At 39.7% G+C, this 14013-nt stretch overlaps 1 protein-coding gene across 1 annotated transcript in view; it reads right to left on the minus strand.

The window, feature by feature from the left end:
- CAP2 (cyclase associated actin cytoskeleton regulatory protein 2) overlaps positions 1–14013 on the minus strand; it is a 68532-nt gene that overhangs the window by 19962 nt on the left and 34557 nt on the right. Inside the window, exons 5-7 of the mRNA XM_056330228.1 lie at positions 3540–3683; positions 3221–3306; positions 1334–1439 (exon numbers count right to left, since the gene is read on the minus strand). Coding sequence (XP_056186203.1) covers positions 1334–1439; positions 3221–3306; positions 3540–3683 — 336 coding nt within the window. The remainder of the gene's footprint in view (positions 1–1333; positions 1440–3220; positions 3307–3539; positions 3684–14013) is intronic.

Genomic DNA, 14013 nt, shown 5'->3' on the forward strand with positions numbered 1-14013 from the left:
AATCAGGTTGCTCGAAGCCCCTCCAGCCTGGCCTGGAACACTTCCAGTGCCCTGGGCAAACTGTTCCGGTGTCTCACCACCCCCACCATAAAAAATGTCTTTGTTATATTCAGTCTAAATCTTTCAGTTTAAAACTGTTGTCCCTTGTCCTGTCACTACAGGCCCTGGTAAAGTCTTTCTCTGTTTTTCTTATAAACCCCCTTTGTATCAGGCTGCATTAAGGTCTCCCTGGAGCCTTCTCTTGTCCCAGCTGAACAACCTCAACTCTCTCAGCCTTTCTTCATAGCAGAGATGTTCCAGCCCTTATTCCATGTTAAAATACATTCCATCAAAAAGCTTTACTTCACTTCCCTATGTTCCTGCGTTCTTACAGTGGTTTGGTCTGGGAATTAAATTATCTGGTGGCCTACATCACTCCTCTGAATAGTCATTTTTTAAAAATTATTTGATTATACAAAAGAAATTCTAAACTTTGTGTGAAAGACTCCATGTGCAAGTCTGTAAGTGCACTGGTAAGTTTAGGAGATTATAATAGCAAAGAGCTAGCTGATTATATTTTTAATATACTTCAGCAATTTTCCTAACCTGATAATAAGCATGACCACATTATTAGAATAATCTAGAATAATCAATGTGGACAGTGGACATAAACTCTTACATTTGTACCCAACAGAAAATTAATTCTTCATGTTTATACCTCTCTTAGAAAACAATGCTCATGGCCGTCATCTTTCTACGCATCTCAGATGTAACATACAGAAGATGTTTATATAAATAAATAGAGGGAGCATAAATAGGCATAGTTATATTTATTCTCTCTGTATGTATGTGTTTCAGAAATTATTTCTGTGTGTATAAAAGAACAGCTTTATAAAGATAGCTATCTAAGAATTAATAAATTGGTATGTATCCCTTGTGTTTCTTTTCCCTGTTATTAAATCTCTCTTTGTTCAGATTCTTTCCACCATTCTCCTCCTTTCCATGTCATGTTCCCCCAGTTTTTCTTTAGTCTTACATGTCCCTCACATTTCTGGGGTTTGTTTTTGTTCCTGCCTTACTACTGTAGCAGGCCTGGAGAACTGTGTCTGCCTCCCCTCACCATCTGTGGCTGGGTGTTATGGCTGTAATCATCCCAAATAATTCTTCCCTCTTTCCCCAAACCTGTACCACAATAGCCTGACATATCTCTAATTGGTTTGATTGGGAAGCCCATGGACCATAACTTCTGTTCCTGGCCTAGATGTTTACTTTTCCTGAGCTAATGACCTGCATTAAAAGTCAGATGGGTTACTGATATTTTATGGTTCTTCACAAAGAAGGAAACAGTACTTACAGTTTTACTCCAGGTGAGACCTGTGGTATGATGCTCTTTGATATAAGCTTGAAGTTCAGACCAGATGTTCAAATATGACTTCACCCAATCAACATGGCGTGTATCGCTGTAAAAACAGAGACAATATTTATATGTGTGAGGGTACTTAAAATCAGAAAGCATTGCTGCTCTTGCTTAAAGCAGGTAAAACCCAATGTCTGCCTTAAAGCCACAGACAAATCAGTTAGCAGGCAGCCAGCCAGCCCAGTGCTGAAAATACTGAGGCCTAACACACTGCAGTGTCTTTAGACCCTTCTAGAGAACAAACAAGGGCAAAGGATGCCTCCAGCAGAGAGTCCTTCCTGCTGGAAGGGTGTGTCATCATTCTGTTCAGGCTCAAAGTCAACTGAAGAAGCACTAAAGGTATATGGAGCTGTGCAGCAGCTCCCCAGACTCAAGTTCAGGGTGCTAAATTTTAGAAAATTAAATATCAGAGAATCATAGAATGGTTTGGGTTGGAAAGGACCTTGAAGATCATGTAGTTCCAACCCCCTGCCATGGGCAAGGACAAAATAACTATGGGTTCTGCAAGATATTCTAGCTTACAAATTCAAATGTAGCCAGGGTAATACTGGATCATATCATAGTCACCAGACTAAAATATTTATACAACAAGAATTTTTACATTACAAGTCACAAGTTGGCTCTGGAATCATTATTTGGAAGGCTTAGTCTTCCAACAGGACAGTAAGTGAAAACAAGAAATACATAGAGAGAGAAAGAAAAACTGTTTGTAAGATGGAGTCCTTAGTCATGGAGATTTATTTCCAAATAGTGATGGCTATGGACTGGCTGCCTACAAGGATCTGGGATGCTTAATACTGCTGAAGATCTGGGCCGACAGGTTTTATCCAAAACCTACTGAAGTCAAGGGAGAGCCTTCCACTACTTTGGCAGACATTGTGATCTGATTCAGTGTAAAAAGGAAAAAGAATGTAACCTGTTCATACCTTTATGTATATGAGACATTTTCATCTCCAGAATAAGTACTAAAGCTATATTGTAAAATCTTCAGTTACCCCAGTAGGTACTACTTTCAGTAGGTAAACTAAGGCTTCAGGAATAATACATAGTATATATAATACAAAATATTGTATATAGTATATAATGTATATTTATGTATATATACATATACAATTAATAGAAATATATACAAAAAGCTTTTATATATATAAAGTTTTCCTTACTAAAGAGGAAAAACTCATAGCAAATACTGTTCTTCCCTGGGATATAAAAATCAAGAACCACAATCTGGCCTCCAAAAGTACCAAATCAACAGGATTTATACATGACTTTTTTTTAAGAGAGCATAGAATGGACCTGTATTTTTTTCTCTTCCTCTGGCAGGTCACAGATCTCATTCACGGACCTTTCTTGTGAATTCCTTGTGCTCTCTAAGAATAATGTAGTGGTACAGAAAAAAATCAAATTAGGAGCTACAGAATTAGATGCTCAGTTGTATACATCTACCACCTAAATGCACATTTTCAAGTGAAGAGCAAGAACAGCGACAGTATGAGTGCACAAATGAGACAAGGATGCGTAGCAGCTAGCTAGCCACACACTGATATGTAAATATGCATTTGCATATAAGCTTATGATGCTGGAATGCCAGAAAATTAAAAACAATCCTGTAATCTGCAGAGAGTGAAAACCAGCACTGTTAGTGCTGTTGCCATTCTCACTGCAACATGCTGCAGGTCAAAGACGAGGAGGATACTACTGCAAGCAGATTTTATCAAATGCTTTGTAGTTTACAAAATGCTTTCTGTGATGGCATTGTGAACCCTCTCGGTATGGTTAATGCTCTGTTCTCTGGCTAGTAGACACTGGGGCTTGGCAACATACCTGTGCTTGTAGTCCTTTAATACCCTGTTAGTATAAAAGGTAGCAGCATCATTCATCTCCTTGACATAAGGGCCTGGTTTAGGAGACTAGGACCATCAACCCAGGGTAGCAGGAAACAACAGGAGGAGAAAGGAAGTAAAATATTAGTCAGAAACCATCCCTGATGTATTAGGTATATCACAAAACACCTTCTTGGGTGTAGTAGACTGAAGAACTATGCAGATGAGACTGCAGAGTTCTGCAAGATTTGGAACTATTCTGGGCCACACGATCCAGAAGCGCATTTACAGCCCTCCCAGCCATCCTGTGTGTCACTCACCACTGCTATCCACCCAAGAGCAGGTATGCTTTCACTGACGGCTGAGAGGTGGTTGAACATTTTACTTCCTCTGTTCCTTTCTCTGAAGTTCTGGATTTCCTGAATTTTCTCTGATATTGGCTTGAGAAGCATTGCCACCTCATTCTGGGGGAAGGGGGGGGAAGAAAAAAAAAAGGAAAGATAGATGACACTGCTGTTACAATGGGTGGTCCAAAAACACCCTGTGGTTTAACACTGTCCTCCCTGCCCATCGATTTGATAGTTAGAAAGAAAGGTCAGCATATTCTCTACATTAAAGTAACAATTTAATTACCCTCCGCTGGTTGCAGCAGCAAAATGCACAGACATTAAGTATTAATAATGTGTTGCAGCAAAAATAGTTCTCAGCACTGGCAGCATTTTTACATGCTGCCCAGGTTAAGACCCATAGAGATCCCACAGCTCAGAGTAAGCAGAATGCTTGTACTTTTCATTTGATACCCCTGGAATCTTTTGAGAGTTCAAGTTATTAACCAAGTTGTTCTTTCTATAAGAAACACAAACTACTTGTTAGGTTAATGGCCTCTTATCATCTGGCAACAAGACTGAGAAAGTAATACACTGAAGGCAGTATCAATTTTAGTTTCCCCTATTGGTAAGTTTTAATGTTTTAATTTCCTTTGGCTGCAAGTAGTGTGGGAGGATTTCATGGGAAACACATACTGCCTGCAAGCCATGGTTTGGGGAAATTCTCCTGTGTTTATCAGAAACGAATGGTATCCAGGGGAATGACTGCTGAGCGGAAGGAATAGTGTCTGGAGTGAAGAGAAAAGCAGAATGAATGTAGAAGCTGTCCAAGCTCTTTCCTGTGCAAAGTGAATGCTAATCACACTGGCCGAGTGTCTCAGAAAAACTAATTTAGAGCACTGACTTACTGGGAAGAGTTCTTCCACTCAGAAACAGCACAATCAGGGACAAGGAGTCATTAGTTTACAAGAAAACAACTGCTGCACCTTGAAATCCTGTAAAATGCTTCTACAAAAAGAGTCCAATACTTTATGGCAGAAGTATGCCTTGCAGAATCCAATAACGATGTCCCACTGAAGAGAGTGCACCATTCTGATTTTCCCAGGCACTTCACTTGGAAATCACTCAGGATGTAGCAGAACTCCACTTGTTCTCACCTTTTCTCAGGAGTACTTGTTTAATGGAACTAAGTGCTTGCTGGAGACAACTAATCCTCCTATTCTTGAGGACTGATGCTGTCATGACACACACAGGATGATGTGCGCATATGTCCTGCTTTGTCTCTGTCGTCTGTAAGATATTTCTTTTCACCCTTTCACAAGACCTCAGCTTTACTGAATTTTATGTCACCTTAAAATAAGCATGTCTGCTGCGGATCAACATAGATCAAAAGATATGCCAAAAAAACATAATAAAAAGAGGTTCTGCATTTTTAAAAGAATTTTGATCCAGCTATGGAGCCTTAATATTTTAGTGGTAGTGTAATGTTGAAAAAGGCCTATGCGTCTCAAATCCATGGGGATATTTTTCTTCCCCTAAAACAAAGTGGGTCGGGAGAAAACAAATATTTACAGTATTAGTGGGAGATCAAAAGATTTTTTGCTGATGACTTAATGACCAACATAAGTCATTAAGTCTGAAAAAGCCCTGAAACCTCCATGATTTGTAGTTCTTAAAAACTGATTTTGTTGCCATAACATGATAAAGTCTGCAGGAATCCTTCTTTCTAATTTTTGCTTGTTTACAACATGCTGCAGCTGGTTGGTTCTTTCTTATTTTGCAGGGAAATCTTTCAAGTATGACAGTAGTTAACAAAACTGAAATTTAAGAAAGTGCTTGTTCTGCTTTGATATTATGCCAGTTTTCCTCCCATGAAGTCTAAGGGATATTTACAGTTCTTAGCTTACTGTGAATCTTCATGGCCCAGTTCCAGCCAAAGAGAATATCAGGGCTAAAAATACAGCTCCACAGATGCCTGGTGTATCTAGACAGCACTGGGAGGCAGCATGTTTCTGTGGATAGGGCACAGAAGTGGGAGTCCACAAACAAGGGCTCTCTTTGAAACAGCTCTCCCACCAAATCATCGTCAGGTTTCAGGAGAGCTGTGTTACCTTCCTGTGCTTCAACTTTCTATATATGAGATGATGCTAATGAAGCTGTTTGATTTTGTACAACACTTTGATAGCTTCAGATAGGATGGCAAAATTAGGGCCAAACAGTCTCCTGGATGGTACCGTAAGACCCACGCCTCCTCCTCCTCCTCCTAGAAAAACTCCCAACCAGTTTTGTGGGTTTTTTGTCAGTGGTACAAACAGAATTTCTATCCCTCAGAACACAGAACTTAACCTGTACACTGAATCAACTGTTTATAAAAACATAGTGGATTTATGTAATTTCACAGAAAAAGTGCCCTGTGGGAGTTTTAAAGGTGAAATATGTACTGCTAAGGAAAGTAGCTCAAAGTAATCATTCACTTGGCACTGTAGTGACACCAGACAGAGCCACAAAGGGCTTGAGGCTTTGCTCAGCTCTGTCCCACGTGAAATGTACTGGGAGAGCAGCACAGCCTCCCTTCCCTTTGCTGTGCACTCATCCTGTTCTGCAATGGCTGCTGGCTGGCTGAACAAAATGTGTGTGTGTGTGCAAGCTTCTTGTGATCCAAGTTTCTGTGTAAGGGTTGGACACAAAGGAACACCGGCTTGCAAGGAATCAATTTGAGTTCTGGCTCCCTGCAGTCAGTTCTAAAATTTTAGTTAGTGATTAAATTGCAGATGAAGTATCATGTATATGGTATGTGGGTAGAGAAAGGCTCATTAATTCTGGCAGTAATCAGTCTTGTTTGGCTCTACAATCTAGAACCAGTTGTGCTGAGGGTTCTAGAAGAATAATCTCTTTATTGCAATTAATATTTAAACAGCTGATAGTTAATAAAATTATTGTCTATACTATATCTCTAAGAAAAAATGAATTCAAGGAGATGAATCAGAGCTGTTGGAAAAATCCTCAGCATGCCTTTGGCATGTGCTAGATAAAACTTCTTGTCATTTAAGACAGCACAGTTGTTTAACAAAAATTTAAGAGTCTTTGTATAAACACCATTCCTATTATAATATCAGTTTTGCTAAAACGTTTAAAAACGCAACAGTGGCACAACTTGGAAATATCAAAAGTAATTCCCAGTCTGCCTTTGTCCTTTTTTAGTAATTATTAAAGACAGATGGTCTTTTTAAGCATTAATACCTAAACAAACAGCCAGCTTTGATCTATGTCTTATAATTCTTACTAGAAAATCAAGACTAGTAAGACTACTGCAGTGATTAGCCAAAACACTCCAAAAAAAGTTACAGCATGTAACAAGAACTGCCGTAGGCTTTGGCTTCAGAGACTTAATAGTCTCAGCCCAGTCTCATAAAATGGCCTGGCATCCCAGTATTCCAACAGACCACACCAAACAGACTTTCTTCTCCTTAACGCTTTTGTAATACTCCCACAAGAAGATCCCCAGTTGACAGGTTTAACAGAACCAGGACACATGGATTTAATTCAGGAAAATGGCCGAACTTTTGGCTTTTGTGATTTTTGTGATTAGCCTGTGAAGTCAACACTAAACTGAGTGGCTTGCTTAAACTTTGGCTGCTTGAGCCAGTGATTACTTGAAAATCTCACCTTTAATTTGAGAAAACATGTATTTTCTCAGGACTGTTGCTGTCTAGAAACCTGCCAGCATGAATCACAAAGGCGCAAAACCCAGAAGGTAAATAAAAATACAGTTTTAAAAGATATTATGTATTTTTGAGGGGTGAGATTGTTTAGTGAAGAATTTTTATGTTGATGGGTGGCAACACAATCCAGACCTCACTATTACAATGTTTAAATCAACCTGACCTATTATGAAAAAACCATGGTGAGGGTACAAATAACCTTTCAAGTTATGCTAACTAGGGGGTGGCAACCTTTGGCGTAGAAGCAGTAAAAAAGGACTGAGAGCATTTGGGATCAGCAGCCCCTTCATTTTACTCAGCTGCAACCAGAACTGCGTGACTACAACCTTTATTCCACGGTCTACAGTTGTGTTATTTTCTTCTGTCAGTTCAAAATCTCCATCATACTTACATTGTATTTTTCACAGGCAAGTTTGAAACACGGGGTTGATTTGTATCAGCTGTCTTTGTGTGTGTTGGCAAGTAGGGCAGCTTAATAGGAATGGTTCTGTAGAGCAAAACAGTTGGTGCTGAGGACCTGACATTCGTACTATAGCCGTTTGAGGGGGGAAGATGTTTTGGACTAGCTGTAAATTGTGCTTTAGATGCTGTCTGGGAGTGTATCTTCCATTTAACTTCATCGGAAAAATACCCATTTTGTACACCCTAAGACTGCTCTACAATGTGAATTACAGCATAGTAGATGGGGCTGATTTGAAGGAAAAATATAGTCCCACTGTGAACTAAAACATTAACATAGACACAGGCATTATCTCTGCAAACAGCCTAGTACAGCCCTATCCCACATTTCATCCTTTCAAGGGATGAAAGATGTCATGGACAGCATCCGCCACACTCAGTTCTAATAATTTAAAAAGTGAGCATCTGCTCTCAGCTGAGACTTGATTCCCTTTATTGTAAATGAATAAACAGATGTCCCCGAAGAATTCGTTCCACCTATTACTAGATGTTAGAAGACTATATATTAGATGACATTAATAAATGTGAAGAATGCACTCTAGAGGTCCTGACATTTACTGTAAAGAGAGCCTAGAAAGCCAGCTTATGCAACATGCCTACCCTGACAGATAAGCTGGCGAGCAGAATCCCATCCTCTGCCTATAGGAATAAGATACTGGTAGCTTAAGTGATCACCAGTGAGATGCATTTCTGCTATGAGTGGCTATGATTCTAGAACTAAAATAGTTTTAGATAAACTTTAATTTCCCGTATTTTGTATTTTGTAAAAGGAAATCTGTAAAGAAGACTTTAAAATTTAAGTTAGTCCTTTTTTTGCATATATGTGGCTTAGGAAAGGGTTGTATTTTTTGTCGCAGCTGCGTATCAACAGTTTCAGTGGAATCAGTGTTCATATTAGGCTGAGATATAACCTCTTTCTTAAAGTATATGGAAAATATATTTTTTTTTCCAGAGGTGAGTCTAAGCTAGTTGGTAACTTTGAGGCTCCCAGTGCTGCATCCGGATTCCTCAAATGCTTACTTTTTTTTTTTCTTTTCATTATTACTTCTGCAGTGAAATACTACCAGCTTTTGTTGGTGGCTGTCAAACTGTTCTTTTAGCATTGCCTGCCTCCAGTTCTCCTTGTAGAAAGTGTTTCACATTTGGTACCACAGTTTTGCTCTTCAAATTGCACTATAACCTATTGCACCTTAATCCAATGCTTTCTCTGCAAGCATTTTCTCATTCGCAGTAGAGACCATCAGTGAAATCTTTATGATCACTACATTCATATCCCTGTAGTATTGTGTATTTTCAGGGTTCAAAGGTCTCCCCCTACCTAACTACAGAGACATTTTTTTTTTCTGGTCTCATTTTCTGAGACTGTAAATCTTCAACATAGTGGTGCTACAAGTGTTTCATTTGTCAATAGTCAATAGCACAGGTTTTGCCACTTCAACTCACTGCTGTGCAACAGCAGGACTATGACACAGAGACAGATCTGCAGAAATGTCTGGTCAGCTTCATCAGCACAGAAGCTTAGACACATTTGTGTGCTTCCAAAGTGACTTAATTGGTATTTGGCTTTTATTCTTCTTAGACAGCGCGTAGATTTTCAATCTAACAGCCAATAATAGCTGTAGCAGTTTTGTGCTTTGTGGGAAAAAACCAGGGAAGACTAAACCATAACCCCACATGACAAATTCCAAGTTTAGTCATTTGTGGGTTTATTTTGAAATGTAAACTCTGAGGGAGAGCAAATGGATGGGAACATGAAAGACCAATACCTTCTAACCAGGGGAGAAATCGAGGGCCTGATACAAACTGCACGCTTCAGTTACAGCGGTGTGGAATCACACCCAGTGCTTTTCGGCCAGGACCCTGGCTGGTTTTGAAATGGACTTGAATCCTCTATATATTGTTTTCCTGTCCACTACAGCTCTCTGTGGGCAGTATATTCAACAAGGGAGGGTCCTCCTGCTGTAGGCACACAGGCACCACCATCCCACCCCTAATCAACAAGAACAATTACACTAATGAACTGTTTTCAGCCTTTTGATTTACTACTCAGTCTTTGCTGCTGTTGATCATAGTCCATGTCGGTGGGGCCCAGGGCATTCCAGGTAGCAAAGTTCTGCCAGAAGATGTTCTGGAGCCACAATTGTTTTGTTCACAACATCTGCAATCTGACAAGTCTTTGCTAAGGCCAATCAATTAGGTTTCATGTGGGATGTGTCCCAGAACAGGCATGTTAGATGGTGCAGGCTTCCAGCCTTGGACATTCAAGTAGTTCACCCGAGATGTCCCCAGAGACAAATTGTAAGACTACGAGGTTCAATAAGCAGTCCTGAAGTCTGTATAACTTTCAGAACTCAAGAATCATTGGTTGTGGTATGATTTAAACCACAGTAAACTTAGAAAAAATTGAAATAACCCGTGAACTGAAAAGCCCTGCTTTTCAGTCAGCTGTATCCCCAGTACTTTCCCTTTTAGAAGATCAGGCACAGTCCCGAAATCCCGGGAAACAATTGTGCAGCACAAAGAAAGAAGTGTACTGGTTTGAATTTGTGTTTAGTAGAAATAAAGAACGTGATACTTAATGGGAAAGGGAGTGTCACATCAGCATAGCTCAGTGGGATCTCACATGGTACAGTCTGAATATGAATATTGCTACAGGGATTGAAAACAGCAGGGTGATTTCAGGACATTGTTTCGGGACACAGCAGAATTCCAATAAGAGTCTGTAGGATCCCCAGAGCTGCTTGGCAAGTATGTCAGATGAGGAGCTAGAGTATCATCTTTGATAATGTCTTCCTTACGGGGTGATGCTGTTCTTAGTCCAAGTATAGACGTACTGGTGTAAACAAGTGCAGGGAGCCTTTGCTTACTGGAGCCTGGTTCTTGCACAGAACATGAACCGCTGGAGAGTCAGTGCCTGGTGCTGTTGATGTGAGCCAGTCTAGAGGTATGCAGTAATGTGCATCTCTGGCTCTATTTCTCTTCTCTACAGGCTGGGAGATGTAGCACTGATTCCTTCTGTATTCCCTGCATCCCTAGGTGTCTCTGGGCATTCTTATGGCAGAGTGCACTGCCCCTGGGGCAGAGCTGAATCTCAAATGTATCCATCTTTTTATTGCGGGGGCTATTGACCTGGGAGGTTTGGTAAACAAAAGTGAGGAAGGTGAAATAGTGCCAGGATACCTACAGAAGTTAACTATGAGAAAGACATTGAGGTGCTGGAGTGTGTCTGAAAAAGAGCAACAAAGCTGATGAGGGGCTGGAGCACCAGGCTGATGGGGAGCGGCTACCGGGGGGTGTTGAGCCTGGAGAGGAGTGGGCTCAGGGGGGACCTTATGGCTCTCTACAACTACCTGACAGGAGGCTGCAGCGAGGTGGCTGTCGATCTATTCTCGCAAGTAACAAGCAATAGGACAAGAGGAAATGCCCTCAAGTTGCTCCAGGGGACGTTTAGATTGGATATTAGGAAAAATTTCGTCACCAAAAGGGTTGTCAAACCTGGAACAGGCAGCCCAGGGAAGTGGCTGAGTCACCATCCCTGGAGTGATTTAAAAGACTTGTAGATGTGGCACTTAGGGGCATGGTTTCGTGGTGGACTTGGCAGTGTTAGATTTATGGTTGGATCTTTTCCAACCTGAATGATTCTATGATTCTATGATCAGAAAATATAATGAGCTTGAGGCTGCTTTAATGCAGTCGAGTGCCTTTGGGAAAAAATTATGAGATAACAGGTGTCAGGGGGCTATCTGGACCTGAAACTGAGTAGGAGTTTGCAGCAATATCCAAAAATGAGCCTGTAAACACTGTAAGGCAGCAGGCTAGCGACTGAAAACTGTCAGTTGGTCCATCACTGCGGCTGTGACCACATGTCGCATGCAGTTGTAGGCTTGCTGATAACAGAAATATATCAACGGTTTGGCAAGGTTTCAGAGAACAGGAGGGGGGAAGGGGGTGCCCTTGGAGCTTAGGCTCTGTCCGAGTCTCTCTTGGCACCTTCTCTAAGTCTGGGACCTGAGGACCTTAAAAGGACTGAACCAAATTCTTCCTTAAGCTATTTCTAGATACAGAGGTGCAGGTTTGCAACAGACAACCAAGTAGAACAGCAGCAAAACTTGGCTCAGACTCTTTTGCTTAAGTAAGTAATAAGTTAACGAGGAGAGGAGTATCCTGCTCTTCATATTTTTAGAAAACAGTAGGAATGATCCCAGTAGGTATGAGGAAAAGTAGTGAGAAATGGAATGATATAAGCAAGTCAAAGTAATTATAAAACAAATCCTGCTAGGATGCAGAATAAGAAGTCCCTGGAGTCCTGTTATTGAAGTACTTTAAAAATAGAAGGGAGAAAAAAATGAGCAATCCTACACTGACAGAGAGTAGAGAACTGTAAATCTTCATCTTTGATTTCTATATAAAAATTCTGAGAATAAGTCCTTTATTCAAAGAAATTGCCACAACTATTCTACATTTTTTGCTTGAGTATAAAAAACTAAAAACCTCAGGATTCAGTCTCATGTGTCTAAGTCTAACTTCAAATACAGTTTCTTGGGTTTCAGTGGTTTTTCTCCCTTTTCTTGCAAGAAAAGGGAAAGCTCTCCTTTAGTTCTCCCTTTCTTCCACCCCTCTCCTCCCACCTGTGTGCAGAATCTGGATGTTTAAACTAGGTGTTTAATTGGAATGTTTGTCTGCACAATGTTAGCAATGAAATCCATGAGCTCTGGCAGTCGTACAAACTCATTTTTTTTTAATGAGAAACTACGTAATCGTTTATAGTCTGAACTGCATCTGTCATTTAAATCTGTTTGTCGTACTTCTTATCACGAGTATGCTCATCCTGGATATGTTTACATTGATTCACAGAATAATTTATTAACTAGTTCCCAGTATGAGAACTCATGGATTACTCATGACCTCAAAGCAACTCTTAAAATTGTTTGAACTCTTAAAGTGAAATAAAACAACTAATAGATACAAGACAGTATGTAAGTTGCCATTTACAAACAATTCAGTGCAGTGACTTTGAGCAGTGATCTCGTACGTTAGTATTCATGATTATAAATTTTTAAAAAATTGTTAAAAAGATAAACTTGCTCAGGAACACTAATAAATTTTAAGATTATTATACAATAAAATAATAATGTTTCAATCAGAATTGTATTTGGCTTAGACTATGGGGAATAGAAAATTCAGATCTAAACTATTTCATAATGCTTTGTGGAGGTTTATCTTAAAAAATATCTTCTGAATTGCCCAAGCAACATGCAAATGTATGGTCTCAAAACACCTTTTTAAACAATTTCTCACAGAATGTAGCAATATGCTTATTTATTTTCCCTTCTCCATCTTCTCTGTACTATCTCATATATAGTAAACAATTTATAATAGATATTTTTTTGCTTTAATGTTTAAAATTTGGCATCAGAAAATAATTTCTAGTAAGTGGATGAACTGAAGAGCCCCATCTTGCTGAATAAGCCTGCATCCAGCAGCCATTAGCTAGGACATACACAAACAGGAATATCAACCGGTGGTTTTGTCATGTGATCTCTTCCACTGCACATATAAATATAGAACATGACCATAAAAAGTAACAGAACATGCTCTCTGTGAAGTAATTTATTGCAGTTGATGCTAGCTTGGTATGCCAGCTGGAATTACCTTCCCAGCTCCTACTATTTTCACGTATACAGATAATAAAGACTGTGCACTGCAACAGGTTCCAAATGAAAAAATATCAACATTAATAACAAGAAGCAAAACCCTGCAAAAGCAACTTCCGCAAGCTTAACTGTTTGAAAATGTTTGCTAGTGACTCACAGCAGGAATTAAAGAGCTAAATGAATACTAGGGCTTCACCATTTTCATAGAGGGGCAAAAATACTGCTTTTTGTACAATATAAATTTCTTTCTTTGCTGAGCACAAAAGATCTAAGGATTATTATACATATAGGAGCTTTCTTTTTGTTTGAATTCCTTATTCATTAGTTTGTAAGCTGCAAGAGCTGAGCTAATTTATTTTTCCAGGGCATTTTCCCCTCCCTCTTTTTTTTTTTTTTTTTAAGGGCACCATGTATGACATCCCAACATGACAGGAACTCAGTAAATCCCCTCAGTCTCCACACCGCTGTCTCTGAATGTCTACAAAGCTACTATGCCATAATCGCAACTCACTGGCTCATTCACAGCTTTACATTATAAAGCAAACAGTCTAGACAGCTGAATGACAGAATTACTCTCTTTTCTCTTGCATTTATAGATATGCTGTCATCTTCATTTGCTTTTCTCTACTCTGT

Source organism: Falco biarmicus, chromosome 3 (assembly GCF_023638135.1).
Source record: "Falco biarmicus isolate bFalBia1 chromosome 3, bFalBia1.pri, whole genome shotgun sequence".
In the NCBI taxonomy this organism is placed as follows: domain Eukaryota; kingdom Metazoa; phylum Chordata; class Aves; order Falconiformes; family Falconidae; genus Falco; species Falco biarmicus.